Consider the following 19,889-nt stretch of genomic DNA (forward strand, 5'->3'; position numbering starts at 1 on the left):
GAAGGAAGCTGTAGTTTCCTAAGTGAGTACTATCCTGGTATTTGCCTGGATGGAAGGAGACAATCCATCTTGTTGATAAGAAGGATGTTGCAGGAACATACAACAACATGGATGAAACATTCCATAAAGTTCTGCAGCTTCCTGAGAAAACAGTAGCCCAAAAAGGTAAGCATCAAGAGGGAGCAATTACATCTTGTGAATGAGGACAAAATGTGATAGGCGTATACTCGCATGTAGTGAGTGGTAGTGGTTCACATGTCTCACAAACGTTCATTTATCCTGGTACAATAAGAACAGAAGTCTTTTAGCAGGAGCAGCCTCTGGTATTTTTTGCCGCTACCAGAAGAAAGGCTGGATGAACACCAGGATATTCTAAGAATGGATCCACCACTTTATATCAGTGGTAAAATCTATGCCAGAAGAAAAGGTGATACTGGTTTTAGGTGGACACACCAGTCTCACTGAAGCTTACAGATTGAAATCACATTCAAATACAGAGTTCTGCTCCTACCATTGCCATCCCACTGCACTCAGCGATTCTCAATATCTTATTCTTCAAATCTCTCAACAATTACATGGGCTCTATTGTCACAATAAACTAGAGAAAACCTGGATAATAATTAACAATATAATATATCTCAGTGCTGGTATGGCATTCAAATATACAGACTGTCATGAATGGGTTTAGGAACAGTAGACTATGGCATCCTGATGTTAATGTGTTCATATATGCTGATTTTGCTCTGTCAGATGTTCCATCACATGAGATAAATGCAGCTGAAGAAGTGTTCAAAGTAATGAAAGTGCCATTTATTAGGGAGATTATCAATAAGCTGAAAACTTAACTGGAAGAATTGAGCATCAAATAATGAATCCATCAAAATGCGTGCCTCATTCAGTTCTGGTCAAAGGATTCAACAAGGCTTGAATCTGCATGTCAAATGGCAAAGGAGATCTGTCATTCAACTACATGCCATCAAGCTCCAAATACTCACATATTAAATTCTAGAAACTGATAGTCTGTATCTTGTGTAACGTTCACAGGGATATCACACAAGAAGCCATTGGTTGTAGCCACAATTTCTAGACGTAAACCTGATAAGAAAAAAATGAGCTTTCAAAAGAACCATCATCAAAAAAGGCCTGCAACTGAATAAAATTTCTTAGATGCGGACAAGATTACTGTCTTATCTGTGGGCAAAATTATGAAGTATGAGAAATGGTCTCATGAAAACTGTGCTGACTTGATGGGTGAAGATTGCAGCATACAGATCCATTGCTGTGCAGAGACATCAAAACAGGTGAGTATAGCCATTGATATGGAATAGGCAGATAAACAAACCCCAGTTTCTAAGCAACGGTTGGTAGTCGGTAGCCAAAAATAAAATATACACATCTAAGGGTGCATATTTTTCAATTGCAGTTATTTTTAATTTTCTGTGGATCAGAAAAGATGGGGAATAAAGACTGGACAGTGAATTTATATTTTCACTAGCTCTGAGGGAAATAAATTTCATGTGAGAAAAAGTACCAGCTGAACCTAGATTCAAATTTAAGTGCCCATATTTTCAAATTACATATCAAGGACAAATATATTTCTGGCAATGGTTAATACAAGAACTGTTAATGAAACTACACCAAAACATAGGAAAACAATAATATAACAACTATATTAATTTCGGTTCCATGTACACTGATATACAAAGTGAGCTGAGACTGCAATGTACATTGTGTTACACAGCACTGGCTAATGAATATCTGAAACCTGCAAATCTTCAGTGTGATTTGGAGACCAAACATACTTACTTATGCAGCTGAGCCCTTCTTGAGAAGCCGCCCATTATGCAGCCACTCAAGAATTTCCCGGCATTTTATGGAACCCAAAGGTTCATTACCATGTTCACAAGAGCCCTTCACTGGTCTCTGTCCTGAGCCAGATCAATCCAATCCATACCATTCATTTTAATATTGTCCACCCACCTAAGACTAAACATGCTGCTTTTAAAAAATAAATCTCTAGAATTGTTACAGCAATTTGAATAAAGTGAAACAATAACAATTCACAATGTTTGCATGAACAAACAAAAGGAAACCTGAAGCTTCATATTATTATCACCATCATCAATATCAAGCTCTGGACCATGACTAATGTCTTGCTGCAACATATAATGACCTCTGCCAATTCAAATGCAAGGGTGTGGACATGGTGATGGAGGTCACCTGCAGAATGTCATGTTATGATGTTGATTAGGGTTAATTTTATTGTATAATCTGCACATTTCATTGTGCAGTGTCCCTCATTAGGCATTTGTGGTCATCTGTAACTGATCACATTGGAGCACCTCAGTCAAGTAGTTTTCTTTTTTCAGCATAAAATGAGGAATTCTCAATTCTATAATGGGTTTTTTTATTGCTAGTGGGGTGGGACTAAGTCCCTTGCACTGCGGCCACTTCTGGCCTATTGTACCAGCCCCAGATGATAGGTGAGGGTGATTGTGAAGCAGTTGATGGAATGAAGATTGGCAGGGGAAACCGAAGTACTCGGAGAAATCCTGCCCCAGCACCACTTTGTCCAACACAAATCCCACTTGACCAGACCTGGGATTTAACCCGGGCCACCGTGGTGAGAAGCCAGAGACTAACCGCTTGAGCTATGGCGCAGCCCTTTCATAATGGGCTTACTACTGATGGGTAAAAAGAACATTTATATTAGGCAGAGGTGTTTTCCCTATAAAAGCAGAAGGCAAAGGTATGGTGAACTCTCTAGATACACAAGTTTTGTTCTTTGCTTACTAATGGTAAAGGTGTGCAAGACAATGAAAATATGAATTTTTCATAGAGGCACACAATTACACATTATCATCGAGCCACTAAATGAAAAAGTTTAATGTACCCTTTGAGGAAATTGCAGAATTACTTAATTCCATCTAATGTTAAAAGTGAGATTTTTCAAGCTGGCATTTTTTAGGTTGGAAGTTTTTGTACTGAGGAACCCACTACAATTTTTAGATAATCCAGTACACTGACCTACATGGCCATGCTTGTATGGAAATGGATTCAGTAGCTCACGTAGTTTAATTTTTAGTCTACTCTCCTAAAGCAGGCTAATGCCATCTCCATGATGACAGTGTGTCTCTGAAGCCACCCTATTAACTTCTGAATGCCTGAACCAAACTTTATGAAACTTGATATGCATATCATGGCACATGAGTCCACCTCAGTGGCGTACTTGATAAATCCTTCTCATCAGTCTGTGGGTCTACATGTTTATATCACTATTGCTGCTACGAAACAGTTCAGTCAAAACATTACCGTAGCAACGAATACACGCACAGCAATATAAGAATTGTTGGATGCATTGCATTCTATGCAGTCCATGTTATATCAAGGAAAGTAGGCAATTAGTTCTTCCCAGAACTTCTTGTTTACACACTTTTTTGGAAGTCCTAACGAAGTGTTACGTTGGGAAGTTATCCACATGACTTGCATCTTCATCACCACCACCCTTCCGTAGGGATGAAGTGACATCAACTCCATTATCACCATCAATATCTTTTTTTAAAGACTGAAATTCTGGAGTTCCTTTTTGTTTTATATCAATGAATTCAGATTCAGTGTTTATGGGCACCACATGTGCTTCTTTATCTGAATCAGGCTCCAACTTCAGCATGCCTAAGTTGTTCTGAAAAGAAAGAATCTAATTTACAAAGAAACTGTAAGGGTCAACATACAGCATACCATTTGCTGCAGTATCTACTATGGATGTATGTAAAAAGTATAATTCCTTCAGATGTGACTAGTTTATTGTGAATACCCAAGATAACCTTAATGTTTTGGCCTGTCTTGCCCATCATCAGATGTTCCATCAAGATTAACTGGAAACACTGTATATATTCACAATACATATGTAGTCAAAGATAAAATCATGAATATAAAAGAAAACTTTTACATTTATATATATATATATAAACAATGCAACAAATACATTTAAACTGTATGGCAAAGGGTTCATATGAAGACAATGCCTTACCCCTACAGACATTTCCTTAAAGTACACAGAGGTGTCTGGTAGGGCTGTTGCTAGTTCCCTCTTCTTTTCACTTTTATTGTCTTCCATAGATGGTGTAGATTCAGGTTTACTGTTGCTGCAATCTGTATTTACTGTGGAAACCCTGTCACCATCTTGTTTATGAACATCTGATTCACCTGACAACAAATTATTCTGTTCATGTACGTTCTAAAAAGACTACCATATACACTTTAGTATGAAACTATCTAATTATTATTGAAAGTGAAAATATTTTGTCATAGAAATAGTATCTATCAAAATCTGCTTTCAATGAGAGATTTGGACAGAGATAGCAATTATTTATATGTAGTCCATAGCAGACATCAAAAATGCTCTTGCATGCAGGAGTAAAAATATTAAACCTGCTTACAATCTTAAGAGTCTGAAGGATATATTCTCTTTCAGACAGATTTCCATTTAACACAGACAAAAACAAAGAAATAAGAAATGGCATAGTACATATTCCATCCATTCGTAATATAAATCAGTGTTTCATGCTACATATGTGCACTACACTATGAGTGAGAAGTATACAGCTTCAGTTTCCAGTGACAGACCTCAGAATATTTTGCTGACGGGTTTAATTCTTTTTCATAACAAAATTAATATCGCTTCTCAGGTAAATTCTGGGAAGGCCAGACAAACAAAATTATATAAATGAAAAAAAATATTAAAGCCAACAGTTTCCTAGGAAACTGTCTCGCCCTTTTCCACATATTAAACAGTTCCAACTTGTTACAGGTAATATTACACTTGATTTCACTCTATATTCTCTAGGCTGGAGATAGATTTTATAACAATGGCAGTAGGTTTTCATTTAATGCAGGTTTCATTTTTGACTGTGTTACTCATGCCAGCAAGAAATATGAAACTACTTGCAGCATATAACAAGTCTTCCAGTGTAGGAAAAAACATACAGATGGACATAATGATATCATATGCCTATCTTTACTTAAGAAATTAAAAACAGTCATCTAATGTGACATTCATCATGAAACTAAAATTATGATAAATTCAGGAAATACGTGCCATTATTAACTTTGGAATAGGTACTTGCCCACATAAGTATCAATGGTTTCTGAAAGACTTTACCTTGGAGTTAATGGGACATACCCACTGACCAGATACACACAAACTTCTGATTACCTACCATTTTTTTGAGTCCTGGAATGCTATGGTAGTCATGTCAGGCTGTGTTAAAGGACTAGCTGAATATGAATTTATTTAGCATTATTTATTCATATTTGTGAAATGAAGACTTACATATTTTCTTGATAGTTTTTCAAAGTTTTGGAACAAGTTTACAGGAGCTTTGAAGTCTGTCACTGTAATCATTTACGACATACATTGAGGCTGTTCCAGAAAAAACATTCTCCAAAGATGGAATGGTTGGCTAGAGGAAAAAAGTCTTGGGTATTGCCTATTAAAGTTTATTGGTTATTACCCATCCTCATGACAGACCATTGGCTAAGAATACATTCTGGAAATATTGTTGGTACACCAGTCTGGAGGTAACTTCGGCCATTAACCTCCCTGTAAATATAATACCAGCATTACGTTCAGTAACTGACTTGTCCTATATCATGTAACAATGATCTATAGAGATGAAATAAATAAATAAATATAAGGGAATTTATGAACTGGTAGTTACTTGTAAGTGGTAGGAATCCATTTGTATACCTTACCCAGAATTCACCTGCAGGAACTGAGGCAAATCATGAACGTTTCATAGTGTGTATAAGGTCCAGCATGCCTTAAACTATACATAACAAAGGTCATGTTATCATTTCATGGGGCAACTTTACAATACAGAAACATATCACAAGAGTATCATTGGCATGCACCCACATGACATACTGCTGAAGTGGTTTATTTATACTAAGCTCTGAAACAAGCCTGATGTGGACTAAACTAACCTTGCTACCAATCTCAATCTGTTGCAGAAATCATACCTTAACAAAATGTGTCTGTGCTTAATTAACTAAGCATTATGCCATGAAAACATATGGGGGAGTGAAGGTATAGCTCAGCCTTTCTTGACCTCAAAACTAGATAGAGGTGAGTGATCCTGCCTCTTTACCACTGGGAAAAGTGCCCCTGGTACCCATTGGATAGGAGGCTGGGTGGGGCCCAGAGTCGGTTTGGATGCTATGGAGAAGAGAAAAATCTTGCAGTGCCAGGAACGAAACCTGTGCACTCCAGCCCATAGCCTCTCACTATACCAAATGAGCTATCCCAACTAGACCTAACACAAGCAAAGGTATATGACTTCATTTATCTTGGCAGAGACATTAGCTAACATGACTGGAGGTCTCTTGTGGTTTTCCTCAGTATCTCCCATTCATCAATCATGTAAAATATCTTGATGTAATCTTTAATAAGAGGATTACATGGAGACTGCACATAGGAATGACTGAAGCCAAAGTCTTCAGATCATTTCTTAGAATCTACTTCCTATCTGAAAGTGAGCGTTTAAGCACCAATATTAAACTAGCCCTCCAGATCGGTAATGACTTATGCTTGCTCTGATTGGGAATTAATGGCAGACACCATTCTCTTAAAATCGCAGCATCTACAAAACTAGGTTCTATGCACCACTGGAAATTTTCCATGGTGCACATGGTCCATAATTTGCACATGGTTATCAACCTTCCGAATGTATACTATCATATAACAAAACTGTGCAGGCAACAAGCAGAAGTCATACAAAATTATGTGAATGAATATGTTTGCAGTATAGGACAAAGTGAAGCCAAATATAGAAACTATATGAGGCTTAAACTTGGCTGTGGTCAAGCTTATGATTGTTCAAGTGACTAAGCTGCTGTTGTAGCCTAAGATACATAAGATAGGTTAAATCTGCTTTGCAAAGCCTGTACTGACAGAGGGCTTTTCATGAACATGCTATATGTGTGTGATATGTATACTTGACAAAAGGCCAAGCATATTCATAAGAGAGAAACCATTCTTATCAGCAGAGAGGATGTTACATAAGGACTATGACCACAAGGGTTCAGTTCAAAAAAATCTCCAGTCATGAGTCTCACGGGATTTGACACCAAGATGAACTGACTGGCAGTAAACTGCCAGTTGTGAAATAACTCTGACTCTGACCGAGTCAGTCTTCAGTTAGAAGAGTAGGAGGTTGGTGTGAAATGGCCATCAGGCTGTGAGGATGTAAGCCCAGGAGCAGAAGTACATTCACTGTTGGAAGATGTTACCAAGCAGAGAAGTGACCTCTTACTGAGGACAACTGTCTTCGTGTGACAGTGATTTTTGAAGAGTGTAGTCATAAGCTGTTTAAGTGTCCTATAAGCCTGATTACCAATTCAAACCCTGTCTATAGTCACTCAATTGAATAACAAGATTTTACATCAAAACTGATAAACCTGTAATTTTGGAACTGAAAAAGGAGGCATTTGGAAATGGCTTCAGGGGAATAACATATACTTTAAAGAGAAAAAGGCAAGAAAATAAACTGATTTCAAATTCACCCTCCTCCAACCAAATATTCTATCAATTCAGTATTCAAAGAAAAAGATCACAAAATCATAACATTACCTCCATACTACTATGATCTTAATGCAGTAGGCTTAATATGAAATTCTGTGAGAACTGAAGGATTGAAAAAGGCCGGTTCAAGTGCTTCTGAAATTGAAAATCTTATGACTCTGGCTACTGACAGCATACACAAAAACAAAGTGATAAAGTGCTGTTTCTCATATAAATAAACTCAAAGTTGGTTACTGGGCTAGGGATAATCTGTAGGGAAAGAAACATACCAAATGGAGATCATATTTGCTAACAGTGATATTAAAAGTGAGTGGTGCAGCAGTGACAGAGAACTGTCGTCTTACAGCTAAAAAGCAAATGATTACACGTGTTACATTAGTTTTGTTATTTAGAAGTCCGCATTCATACTATAACACTGTTAACATAAAAGAAGGAAATTTCAGTTATTATAATGGAGTTTGTCACTGAGTTTACGTACTACTGATACGAATTTCCCTTCACTTCCCTTCAGTCAGCTGTCACATCACCAGAGCTTAACCTTACCAGCTAAAGACTTAATATTGCTGAGTAATATTCTCTAACATGGTCATGAAATCTCTTTTAATTTTGAGCCTTACTGCAATTATACATTCATTCATTCCAAAGTATTGTTAGACCAAAGTGATTTGTGCATCATTGGCATTATGTTGACTTGAACTCTGTAATTTCTTCCTACTTCATCATAAACTGAATGCAATGTTTCTTCCGAACCCCTGTTAATATTTGCATCACAGATCACTACAATGTATGTATTTTTCTTCACAATATATCATCCATTTGGTCTTCTTTAAACGAAGTTCTCCCTGAAGATTAGTGTCTTCTGGGATGTGACACTGTGTAGACTGGTAAACAGCTCCTAATGCTGAAGAGTTTTTAACCTCAATATGGATGCAGCACATGCTGAAATATTAGTAACTATCTAAAAGACTATATGGCATCACATTCTAGATGGCAGTGACCTTCATAGTCAGCAAATTGATGTCCTCAAATCTCATATCAAAATTCTCTTTCTTTATCACTAATTTAGAAGTCAGTACAGTGACAGGCTATGGGCTGGATGGCTCAGGTATGATTCTCAGCATGGCAACATCTTCTCTTCTTCACAGCGTCCAGATCAGCTCTAGGGGCCCACCCAACTTCCTATCCAGTGGGTCATGAGGGTTATTTCCTGGGGATAAAGTGTCTTGGGCGTGAAGGTGACCATTCACTTCCATCTAGTGCCAAGGTCAAGAATGTGAAGATATACCTCCACTCTCCAATATGTCTTCAAGGTACGGTGCTTAACTGATTAAGCACAGGGAAAACTTTGCCATTTTATCACTAAGTTTGCAGAGACATCAAACACCACGTTTTTCTACAGAAAATGATATTACTTTGAGAATAATTATTTCCTTCTCTGCTCTGAACAGCTTTGGCATAATCCTGGACTGTTTTCCATTTCAGTCATATTTAGTTTGAGAACAGCTGCGAAGTGAGGGACAGCAGAAGCTTAGCAGAAGGGAGATTTCACTCAGAATCAAGGATGGACGTGGAATCTCCACACATAATTCATGTATTTTCCAGCGTTTTAGATCTGTTTGCCACACTGCAGACAACAAGCACACCCGTTTTATGCTTTGAAAGCATCAAATACATCTGAAGAAACCTTCGTGTATTGCAACAGAAGCAATTAACATTCAAAGTGAGAAAGAAATATTGTGAAAAGAATTTCAGATGCATAATGATCAAATGAAATGATATTGCTGCATTCTGAAGGTCATCACTACATACCAATCTGAAGCATATTCAGATGAAAGGACAGCACATCTACACTACATGATGCAGATGTGTTGACAAGATGATGGTGTAATAGATGGTAAAGGGAGGGTGAGATTCATTCTCATCCATGCAGGTTGCAGCATGGTTTTTATCACAGTTGTGCAATTCATTTTAAAGATTATATGACGTCAAAGCTATTGGAAATATTAAGAAAGAACAAGCCAGAGGCCACGTTAGAGCTCATGCCATCTCCCTTATCATGAGCATATCATTCTACAATTACTTCAACACTATGACATCCGTCTTACTGAACGCATACAAAGTATAATAAAGAGAGGGGTTGTACATAGTAAGGAGTGCAGCAACTCCACTTACCTAAGAATACTGTCGCTTCCTTAACGTAAAAGGTTGGGGGAGAGACTGCCTAGGCTGCAGTAACAAATACAATGCTCTCAAGTCTTCCGAGGTGTTTATATCTGACGAATGTACAGTACCTTCAATACTTTGGTAATTCCCCCGGGGAAAGAAACCTCGGCAGTTTATTCGCCCTTACTGTTTGAAGGTGGCGTGTGACTCGGCAAGGTGAGGTTATGCAAAGTGAAGTACAGAAAAAATTGCAAAATCATTTGCAATGCTTGTGAAATATTTTGGTCACGCGTACATCGTACCTACATAGCGTGCGAGATACTTCTCGAGCTTTCCGACGTGCTTCGGTATTCGCTTGTTGCTCAATTTGCCTGTAGCTAGCATCCATTCGTTTCCTTCTTTTCCGTGCAGCATCTAATTGCCTTCTTCGTGCTTGACTAACTTCACGCTCCTCATCCGTTAATCTCGGACGAGGCATTCCACCCTTCAGTTCCAGCGGATTTAAAGCAGAGGTATATTACGCCATGCTAAAGCGAAAGTTTTAGGGGAAATATTTGTACAGCCATTCAAACTTACAGAACAATATAAACAAATTCGTAACAAATGACTGCCGAACAATCTGGGCAACATCAACCACAATCAGCTGGAACGTAGGCTATGCCAACTTAATAGACAGAATTACAATTTTAATGGAAGTAGTTTCTTTGTTTACGTGTTGAGGACGCTGAGGGCGAGGGCACACCAAAGAAACTGGCAACCGCAATTCCAGATAATTGTTATCAGCCCTAGTTGAACACATGTCAGTGAATGGATTCACGCAAATAAGAAAACGGCAACGCCCATAGGGTTGTGAGATGTTGAGGGTTCCACATTATCGAGACAGTTGGCTCACAGATGGCGGTAAGATTGTCAGCCCAACACACCGCTGCAGAAGGCCGGATGGGCAGTGCCTAGGCCTTTTTTGTATTTACAATATTTTTTCTACAATAAAAAATACACCGCTCTTTACTCCCCAGGAAGATTCGTGGTACTCATTTTACTCATTTCTGTTGGAGGCTGAGTCTACACCAGGGCCATCGTGCGGCTGGAAAGATTAGGTCAATTGAAAAAAGTGCACCTTATCGGGAATCGAACCCGCGACCTTCCGGCTTGGAGCATGACGTCTCAACCAACTACGCTACCACCACACCACGTTCAACTCCGTGCCATGTGTGACAGTAATCCATCCTCCATTTTGAATCAGAAGTTTCGGTTTGTGCACAGAAGCAGGAGGTGCTGCATTTCTTTCACCGCTGTGTATCTTTTCGAGTTGCTGGTAGCAATGTATGTTAATGTAATTTCAAGTTTATGGTATTCTTGGATGTGTTTCAGTAGATAGGTACAACCATTTCAGAAATGTGCTTAGAATATTTGCACCTATTCTTCTCAGTTGCGATCATTTGCTGAAATTAAAGAAGTAGTTTCTTGTAGTTGTTTGGGCGACAGATGTTGTTTGTTAAATATGAATAAATGCTAAGTTATGTCCAGTACACTTTATATTTTGAGGCTTCTAGAGTTTTGTACCCTGATTCGGCTGATATGTACGCATATCAGTATACATTCCTTAAATTATCTCGACGACCTTAAGACAGAGAAGTTTAAATGTTTCCTTTTCCTCTACAACATTTATTCCATGCATTCATGTCTCCCATAGGTATCCAGTGAGTTACTTTCGAGATAAACGCAGGCATGCATGGAAGATTTAATTTACAGTGCTAGTTAAAATTACTGGATCGAAATGTTACTGTAAAATTCTCCAGTGTCGAGTTTCGTGAATGTCCATCAAGCCGTAGTGAAGTTGTTTCGCGTGGGGAAAGGACAGAACAGATGGAAGGACCGAGCGAGCCTAACGGGCGTTCCACAAGTATGGGAACGAGGTTAAAATTAAATTATATCTGTACATTGTGGAGTAGCAGCACGAATCAGGCAGCCACCGTCAGGAATCGGGCCCGGACTCCGGTCATTTAGTGGCGTCCTACCACACAAATGTGTTCTGAAGGTCAGAAAAACAATAGATTCGTAAATCCAAGATCCTTGAGACGTTACAGCTGTAAGTAGTCACCACAAACAAAAGAAAAAGAAAATATGTCCCTCAAAACGCAGTATGCAATACTGTTATAAATTACAATGTTTTGTTCCCCGTCGCCTTCGAAATTCAGAATACCCACTGCTGCTATTAGAATTTTTTCTTTAATAACGTACATTCCGAGGGTTGTAAAGGTATAGCACCATGGGAGTGTCGAAACACCATTGGCTAATCTTATTTAGGATCCAAGATATTTATTATAACAACAGAAGTACAGCAAATGATAGATACGAGTATAAAGAGCAAAATCCTGACTTCTAACCATATAGAAAGATGATTTCTTCTGTGAACAGGATTGTTTATCAGACATGTAAAGTGCAAATTTTATCAGTGCAAGAGTGCAGTATATTTAACAAAATGTATGATAAACAACTTCATTTCCTCGGGCTGCTTGTTTATGAAAGGGTCGGAGCGCCGCTGCTGTGAAGCACGTTGAACTATTAGCATTCCTTGTGGAAGTCATTGAGGCTCAAATTGTAAGTTTTCAGCGTCTCGTCGGCGGCTTTCTTTACGCTTTCTGAAGGATTCTGACTTCGGAACAACACATATGCATTGGCTGAGGACAAAGAATTAACAACATGAAGACGTATTAGTACACAGCTACTTTTCTGTTACAGGTATAGATGCAGGGAGTTCTTTCAAGAAATCTCATGCACTCCTCCATGCATGCACTAATTAAGCTTCTCTCTGTGTGCGTTCATTAACTCTTGTGCATTATTATATATAATGTGTACATGTATGCTAATGAGATTTCTGGTATAATGTGTATGAGCCGGGATAGCTCAGTCGATATAGTGACCAGGTTACCAGTTCGACGACCAAACAAGGGGGGTTCGATTCGCAACAGAGTCATATTTGTTTATCTTCTCTGCGGCTAGGCGGATTCAGGGACACACACAGCCTCCTATCCAGTTTATATCGGAACTTTTATCCTGGGGATAAAGCGGAGGGTCGTGAAGCTGACCATTCACCTCTATGTAGTGCAGAAGAATGTGTGGATCTATACTTTCACTCCCCTATATATCCTCATTATGTGGTGATTCATTAAGCACAGGGACAATTTTATCTGTACATGTAGGCATACATAATGTGTGAATTTGGTCATATATGTTTTTAATAAAATACCGCTCCATATTTCTGTTCTCTAACGGTATTTCCCAATCTCACCATTCGGTAAATGTATTTCAGTTGATGCTAGCACGTCACCCTCCCTCACCCCACACACAAGGGCCTGCGCCATAGCTTTGAACACTTGCAATTACTTGTCTATATACTCACGTTTCTTGGACTCTATATCCGGGCAACCAGCGATTATAGAGTATCCCGTATAGTCCGTACCGAGAAGGAAATACTGTGTAGACCATTCCCCTGCGGAAGAAAACGGAGTGTTACACGCCTTACACCGTCACTCATTCGAAGCTATATGACCATTACATATGCAGAGCTACATTACTGAACACAAGAAACGAACAAATGTAGACTTGTATGTGAGCATGAAAGCTTGTCTCTGACGTCACGCAAATAGACATAATTCTTTCCAGCAAAATAAACAGTAGAATGCATCAAGAAGTTTGTTTTTCATTCCTAAGGTCGACCAAAAATGCAGAAATGTTCACATTCTTTCTCAGTTGTTCCATGAATTTAAGTAATAAATTCGGTCTGGAAGAATACAATTTACAGTTATACTAAATTAATATATATTGTTAAGCTATTAGTAATATGTGTAATTACAATATAAGCCTATGTTCTGCAACTTAGAGCTTTGTGTAATTAAATGTATCTTGCTCTTTGTGTGTAAAGAACATGACAATTAATTTGTGCCTGTTCTTCTCTAACTGAGTTGCTAGTGCCCATGAGACGATGAACCTGACTCATAATGCACATTCTAATTCAGACGAACTCGAAATTTCTCCTGTTACAAAAGAAACAAGCTTAACGGTATTTGAAGGCGAAACGGGAAACAGAATATTTAGACAAAATGAGAACTGCCTAACTGAAAATTATACATGTGTTTGAAGAAAGCAGTCTTCTGGGATTTGGCACCGTGTATATGTGGTGTTAACCGACGTTCCTCCGAAACATCGGTTAACACCACATATACACGCTGCCGAATCCCAGAAGACTGCTTTCTTCATAGTCACCGCCGTGAAAGCCTCAAATCCTATATATATATATGTGTTTGTTTCAAAAATCAGTTTTTTCCTAATTTTCGTATTCACGCAATGACATTAGGAGAATATGGAACGAAATTTAGCATGGGTGGGAGAGACAAGTAGGTCATATTCATAAACGAATGTAATTAGAATGCAGTACAGTAGAAGGCTGCCACATAGATGGCAGAAAAATGGTAAAATGGAGCTTAATCATTTTCTGGGAACATGAATAGGGTTGAACTGACTAGTCACAAGGTCCAGTGATGATGATGCTGAAGCCTCGAATCACGCAACAACGAGTTTCCTGCCACATGAACAGAGAATTTCTTACGCACGGCTCTACTGCCTGGAGTGGGGCTGTAGGCTTTCTGCAACGTATATAACTACATTAGTCTTCAAGTCGCTACAGCTTATGATGAATGTGTGTCATATAACAGAGAAAATTTGTTTCGTTCACTAGTTTCTACGAGTACACAAACAAAGCACTTGCGTTGTTTTCCCTGTTTAAAAAGAAATTCCATCGTGTCCGGTGTTTGTTCCATCAATGTTCTTTGGACCGGGTGAAAGACTCTTATGAATATTGGAACGAACCTAGTTTCTTGAGGGGGGGGGGCACGCGGTAGCATAGTTGGTTGATGCACTATGCTACAAGCCGGAAGGTTGCCGGTTCAAGTCCCGATGAAGTTACTGGATTTTTTCAGTTTAACTAAGCCTTCCAGCTGCACTATGGCCCTGGGGTCGACTCAGCCTCTAACAGAAATGAATACCAGGAATGTTCTTGGAATATTCTTGGGGGTAAAGGGCGTCCGGCGTGTAGGGCTGACAACGTTGCCGCCATCTATGAGCAGATTGTCTAGATAATGTGGGAACCTCAACGTCTTACAACCTTATGGACCTCCACGGCCTGTTACAGGGATACCTTTACTTNTGTCCGGCGTGAAGGGCTGACAACCTTGCCCCATCTATGAGCCGATTGTCTAGAAAATGTGGGAACCTCAACGTCTCACAACCCTATGGGCCTCCACGGCCTGTTACAGGGATACCTTTACTTTACCTAATTTTTTAGGAGACAATCGTACTGTTAAAGTGTATAATTACCTACAGTAAACAATATCAACACAGCGTTCATACGAGTTTGTGAAGCGGGAGCAACTCTGATGGTTGCGCAGCGCGCTAGTGTCATTTCCTCAGATGCTGCATTATAACAATCCTATATCTTAAACAAAACATGCAACTGTATTACGAACTTTTGTAAAACGAGAAACGACAAGGTGCCCAAGTAAAATCTATAGTTTGAAACATTGTTAGGGTCCGAAACTTTGAAACTCTGTTGGAATTATTTACTGTGAACAGTTGAAAGTTGTAATTCCAGAAATCGGGCACAATATAGCTCACTAAATCCCGTAATTTTTAATTTGTAGTTTTGGCTAGCTCTGCTACATAAAACGAAATATGTACAGGAAAGTAGACATAACGGCTTGTTCTATCTGAAAGCTGTCAATTCAGATACAAACAGAAAGGGGTACTTACTGTGATTGTCGAATATAAGTTCGAGAATGTTGAGAGAAACGTGCACTGTACCAGTCAAAGTGACCCGTTTCTTTTCACTGATCATGAAAAAAAAAGATAAATTACAATCACTTTATTTTAAAGTGAAGATAAGAGTATTTCATATAATGCTTAGTTCAGTAACATCTAAGAAAAGTAAACGCATTCAAGAATGTAGGCTATTTAGTGATGATCAAAATATCTTTAAAAATACAAGTTTATAATTAGGCTGATTACATAAGCTTCCCCCCCCCCCATTGGCACTACAGCCCCAGTGGGCCGAGGGCTACCTCCATGAACTTCTCCATTCACTTCGGTTTTTCTAGATCTTACACATTCGGTAAGACTCCTTGGGCGGGTGATCAGCTCGTCGCAAGGCCTCTACCTGTACACAAACACAGAAAAACGCACACACACAAACTAAACATCCATGCCCAGAGCGGGATTCGAACCCTCGATCCCGGTTTCCAAGCGAACGAAGAGAGTACATTCCTTAGACCGCTCGGCTACCGTGACCGGCGATTACATAGCTTAATGTACTAAAATCAGAGAAAGAAAACTAAGGTAAACATAGATCGTAAATTCCTGAAAACGAGAACTGGACTAACTGAATAATATAAATGGCACTAACATGTCCATGTAAGCCCATGTAAAATGGACATACAGTGAAAGCACTTGTAAAGTGAAAGTGAAATGGTGTGCTTTATTTTGGTGCATGCAGGACGCCATTTGAGGCTGAGCGCGCTTCTTGCTGTCTGTTCCTACTACTCACCGAAACCTTAGCCTAGACAAATGATACGATTTACACGCTTTTATGAGTTCCCCTTGCAGCGCAAAACGCAGGCTCTTTTCTGACTCTTCCTCTCCTGTCAACCAGAAATCCGAATATTTCGTTCCCAAAACTGGTCAACCTACTAGTATATGTACTGAATTTGATACTGGGAGTGTAATATGTCTGTGGTCAGATAAATTTCTTCTCAACTCATATTCGTCAAATAGGTCCTAGAGGCACCATTTTCTATGAAGATCAGTCTATAAAAATCATCCCTTAATCTACACAATTTTGAATATAACAAGAAATATAGTGTAGACTCTAGTATAAAAATATGCAACACGGTTTCTGGCTCTAAGGAAAGAGATAAGATGAGGATTTTTGGAAAGAAATTGACAAGAAGAATTTGTGCATATGAAAGAGAGAAACAGAGCAGCAGCAAAACGGATATAATTACATAGTAAGGTGTTTAATTACTTTAAGTTTCACGTAATATTATAGCGTAATTTAATCAAGGAAGTTTAGGCTGGTACAGTACCATGGGTGGGAAAAACACAGAATACACAGAAAGTTGTTGGAACAGAGCAAGGGAAGATGTTTCTTGGACGATCTAAACATAGATGGAAAGGCAATATTAAAAATTTAACGTGTGGATTGGATTGTCTCAGGATAGGGTCAGTGGCGAGCTCTGGTGAACTCTGCAACTAAACTTCAAATTCCATAAAATTCTGGCGCTTTCTTGATCAGTCAAGCCAATATCAAGAAATCAAGGATTCTGATCCATGAAAATTTGTTATTTAGTTTGTCGCTGTAAGACTTGGAACTGCCACCTGCACGACTGTCGGTTACAAGAGTTCAACTCCACATGACTTACGTTTTGTCATAGACTGTTGAGGTTATGTTTATGTCGCCTGAAGGAGACTTCTTATAATCGTCAATGAAGCACAAGTAGCGCTCCTGGTGTTTTGGAGGATAATGGTAGATTTCATGCCACACTCCCAAGTACTGCAATAAGCAAAGTGGCAAATGAATAAATAGATAAATAAATGTAAAAGTAACCAAATCTATTGTACAAGGTGGTTCAAATATGAACGGGATTGATTTGTGTGTAAAGAAGCCGCACTGCGCAGCAGCGGTGTCACGTTGAGTCAAATTTTAGTTTTTCTGGGTTACGGCACCGTGTAATCTTGTAGGAGCTTATTAACGTTTCGGAAGAACCTGTTGACTTCATCTTCAGAGCAGGCCACAATCTACATCACAATCTCTATTTTCCTAAGGTTCCTTCTTGACCTAATTCACTTACTTCAGAATCTATGGTGGAGGCGGGATGACTTAGTCAGTATAGCGACTAGGCTATAGGAGAGGCGGTCGAGGAATCTAGGTTCGACTCCCTGAAAAGTGAAGGGATTATTATACTCTCCATGGAGTTCAGATCAGCTCTGAAGCCCACCCTGCCTCCCTTAAATTGGAAATCAGGGGCAGTTTCCTCGCCGTTGAAGCGACCCACTCACTTCTATCAAGAGCCGAAGGCGAGAATGGTGGAGCTGCACTTACACTCGCCCATACGCCTTCTTGGCATGGAGCTTAATGATACAAACACAGAGATAACTTTGTCGTGTCACCTATCGCCTTAAGTTATTATCATGTACGTGTGCACGCGCCGGTTTCTGTGCCCCGTGACAGTGGGTCAACCAAATGGCGTACTTTCGTGACACTTTGTATGAATAACATATCACTAGAGGACATCTGAATGTTGTAGTTTTATTATCTCCCAACTATGACCCTTTCAGTACGTAAAACAAGAGTCACCTGTACAGAACAATATTTCGTTTAAATATGTAGGCATGTGGATATCTCTCACAGCACACAAGGAAACGGCACGTGGAAAAGCTAGACGTGCTAAACCTTGGGAAAATGGGAAAACCGGTGCGGAACGTAGACCAAACACAACAGAATATGTCAACAACTGATTTGCAAGCAGCGCGGCTGCGCTACCAGGGAAACAGAACGAGAGGAGGAATGCAGCATGCCCAACCACGGTCACATATGGAAGTGCTACAAGACAAGTGTTACCCCGTTCCAGATGCACAACTTCTAAGAGAAACTGATAGTGCCGGGAATCGAACCCGCGATCTCTGGATCTGTAGCCTGGAACTCTGAATACTAGTACTGCTCGTTTTAAAGCTACATGCCTCATTTTGACGGAATGCATATCAATGATTGAAAAAAAAAATCTTCAGGTTTATTTCTGTTCGTGTTTACTTTATTTATTTGTAGTGAAATGTAAGATATCTACAAAAATAAAGATCTCCTACGATGTGGCTTAAAACTGATGGATTACAATTAGGCATTGCAATTAAACCCTTCGATAGAATAAAGTAATTTGCACCAGATTAATTTAACACTGTAAGATGAGTAGTCACCTGTAATTCCTGAACTTTTCCCCTGGGGATCCTAAAATAAAATGTTCAGAAGTATAGAAAATTGTTTATTTCGTGTACCATACATGTACTTAATGCTTGTAACTATGGGCACATTAGACTAATCCTCCACACACACATTTCCTTCTAAGCTTCATAATCAGTGTAGACAATAAGAGAACATTTTAACTTCTTAACAGAGACAAGGAAATTAGTACGTTGCGAACACACACCCAATTATTCTTAATTACCGTTATAATCAGGTGCTAATAATGAGAGTATATGTCAACACACTCAGGTCTAGAAAATCGAAATTAATGGCCGTGGGGATCCGTTTCGCTGACCACGCAACACACCCTATCCGCTAAAGTTGTGCACTAACTTCGCCGACAAGTGGCGGTAGCTCGGTCGGTATAGTTCGCTTGCGGACTAAAAGCCACGGAACCTGTATTTTATTTTTTGTGTCAGTACTCATTATTATTTACCACCGCTGCTCCATTTTCTGCATATTATAAGGGCTTGTCGGTACTTTTATATTCCCCGAGAAAACAGATCAGTCAGAGAGGAGATTTGGAAGGAGAGTGGGAAGAGAGATGGTTCCCATACAGTGAGTTAATTTTACTGGTACCTCCTAGTGGCTCTTGGGAACATGGAACTGAGCTCACCCACTTCCATAAAATGCAGGAAATTTCTTGATTATCTAAACAAACTTCAGCTTCTCCAGAAATATTCTGCTCCCTGGAGTTAGCTACATAGCTACATGGCTAGCTACTCATCTAGTTTTCTTTCACCTGGTCTACGTTGAAGCCTTTGAATACGATTTTCGTAGGATCGCAGATGAGTTCTTCAGCCGTCAGACTTTGTATCAGACACACCACATGTATAAGCAGCACCTTTCCCGTGATACCTGTTAATAAATCATATTTTAATATAATTTTCATTGCTAGTGGGGTGGGACTTGATACCTGTTAATAAATCATATTATAATATTGTGACGTGCTGAGCTATGGATGACGCCCCTCCCCCCCCAGCCGTGATGCGCCGAGCGAAGCCGAAGCGAGCCGATGTTAGCCGAGGCCTAGCATCCTGGCCGCTAGGCAACGCACGTCACCAGCGGTGACGTCAC

General features: G+C 39.4%; 2 protein-coding genes across 6 annotated transcripts in view; both read right to left on the reverse strand.

Annotated features, from left to right (window-relative positions):
- Positions 1-2,604: 2,604 nt before the first annotated feature.
- LOC111861324 lies at positions 2,605-10,654 on the reverse strand. 5 transcript variants are annotated; one of them, XM_023845787.2, is made up of 4 exons: positions 10,052-10,654; positions 5,531-5,602; positions 4,031-4,206; positions 2,605-3,682 (listed from the first exon to the last, which is right to left on the reverse strand). In XM_023845787.2, the coding sequence occupies exons 1-4, from the start codon at positions 10,221-10,223 to the stop codon at positions 3,458-3,460; spliced, it is 645 nt and encodes a 214-aa protein (XP_023701555.1). In that variant the 5' UTR covers positions 10,224-10,654; the 3' UTR covers positions 2,605-3,457. The 5 variants fall into 5 exon arrangements, with proteins under 5 accessions (XP_023701555.1, XP_023701559.1, XP_023701556.1 ...); XM_023845791.2 differs by having other exon boundaries at positions 5,514-5,602; XM_023845788.2 differs by having other exon boundaries at positions 10,048-10,654.
- A 1,385-nt stretch (positions 10,655-12,039) lies between these two features.
- LOC111861321 (allergen Bla g 4) overlaps positions 12,040-19,889 on the reverse strand; it is a 12,439-nt gene continuing 4,589 nt past the window's right edge. Inside the window, exons 2-6 of the mRNA XM_023845781.2 lie at positions 19,555-19,670; positions 17,218-17,348; positions 15,554-15,630; positions 13,149-13,238; positions 12,040-12,426 (exon numbers count right to left, since the gene is read on the reverse strand). Coding sequence (XP_023701549.1) covers positions 12,311-12,426; positions 13,149-13,238; positions 15,554-15,630; positions 17,218-17,348; positions 19,555-19,670 — 530 coding nt within the window. The 3' untranslated portion in view covers positions 12,040-12,310. The remainder of the gene's footprint in view (positions 12,427-13,148; positions 13,239-15,553; positions 15,631-17,217; positions 17,349-19,554; positions 19,671-19,889) is intronic.

This window comes from Cryptotermes secundus, unplaced genomic scaffold (genome assembly GCF_002891405.2).
Source record: "Cryptotermes secundus unplaced genomic scaffold, Csec_1.0 scaffold221, whole genome shotgun sequence".
Taxonomy (NCBI): Eukaryota; Metazoa; Arthropoda; class Insecta; order Blattodea; family Kalotermitidae; genus Cryptotermes; species Cryptotermes secundus.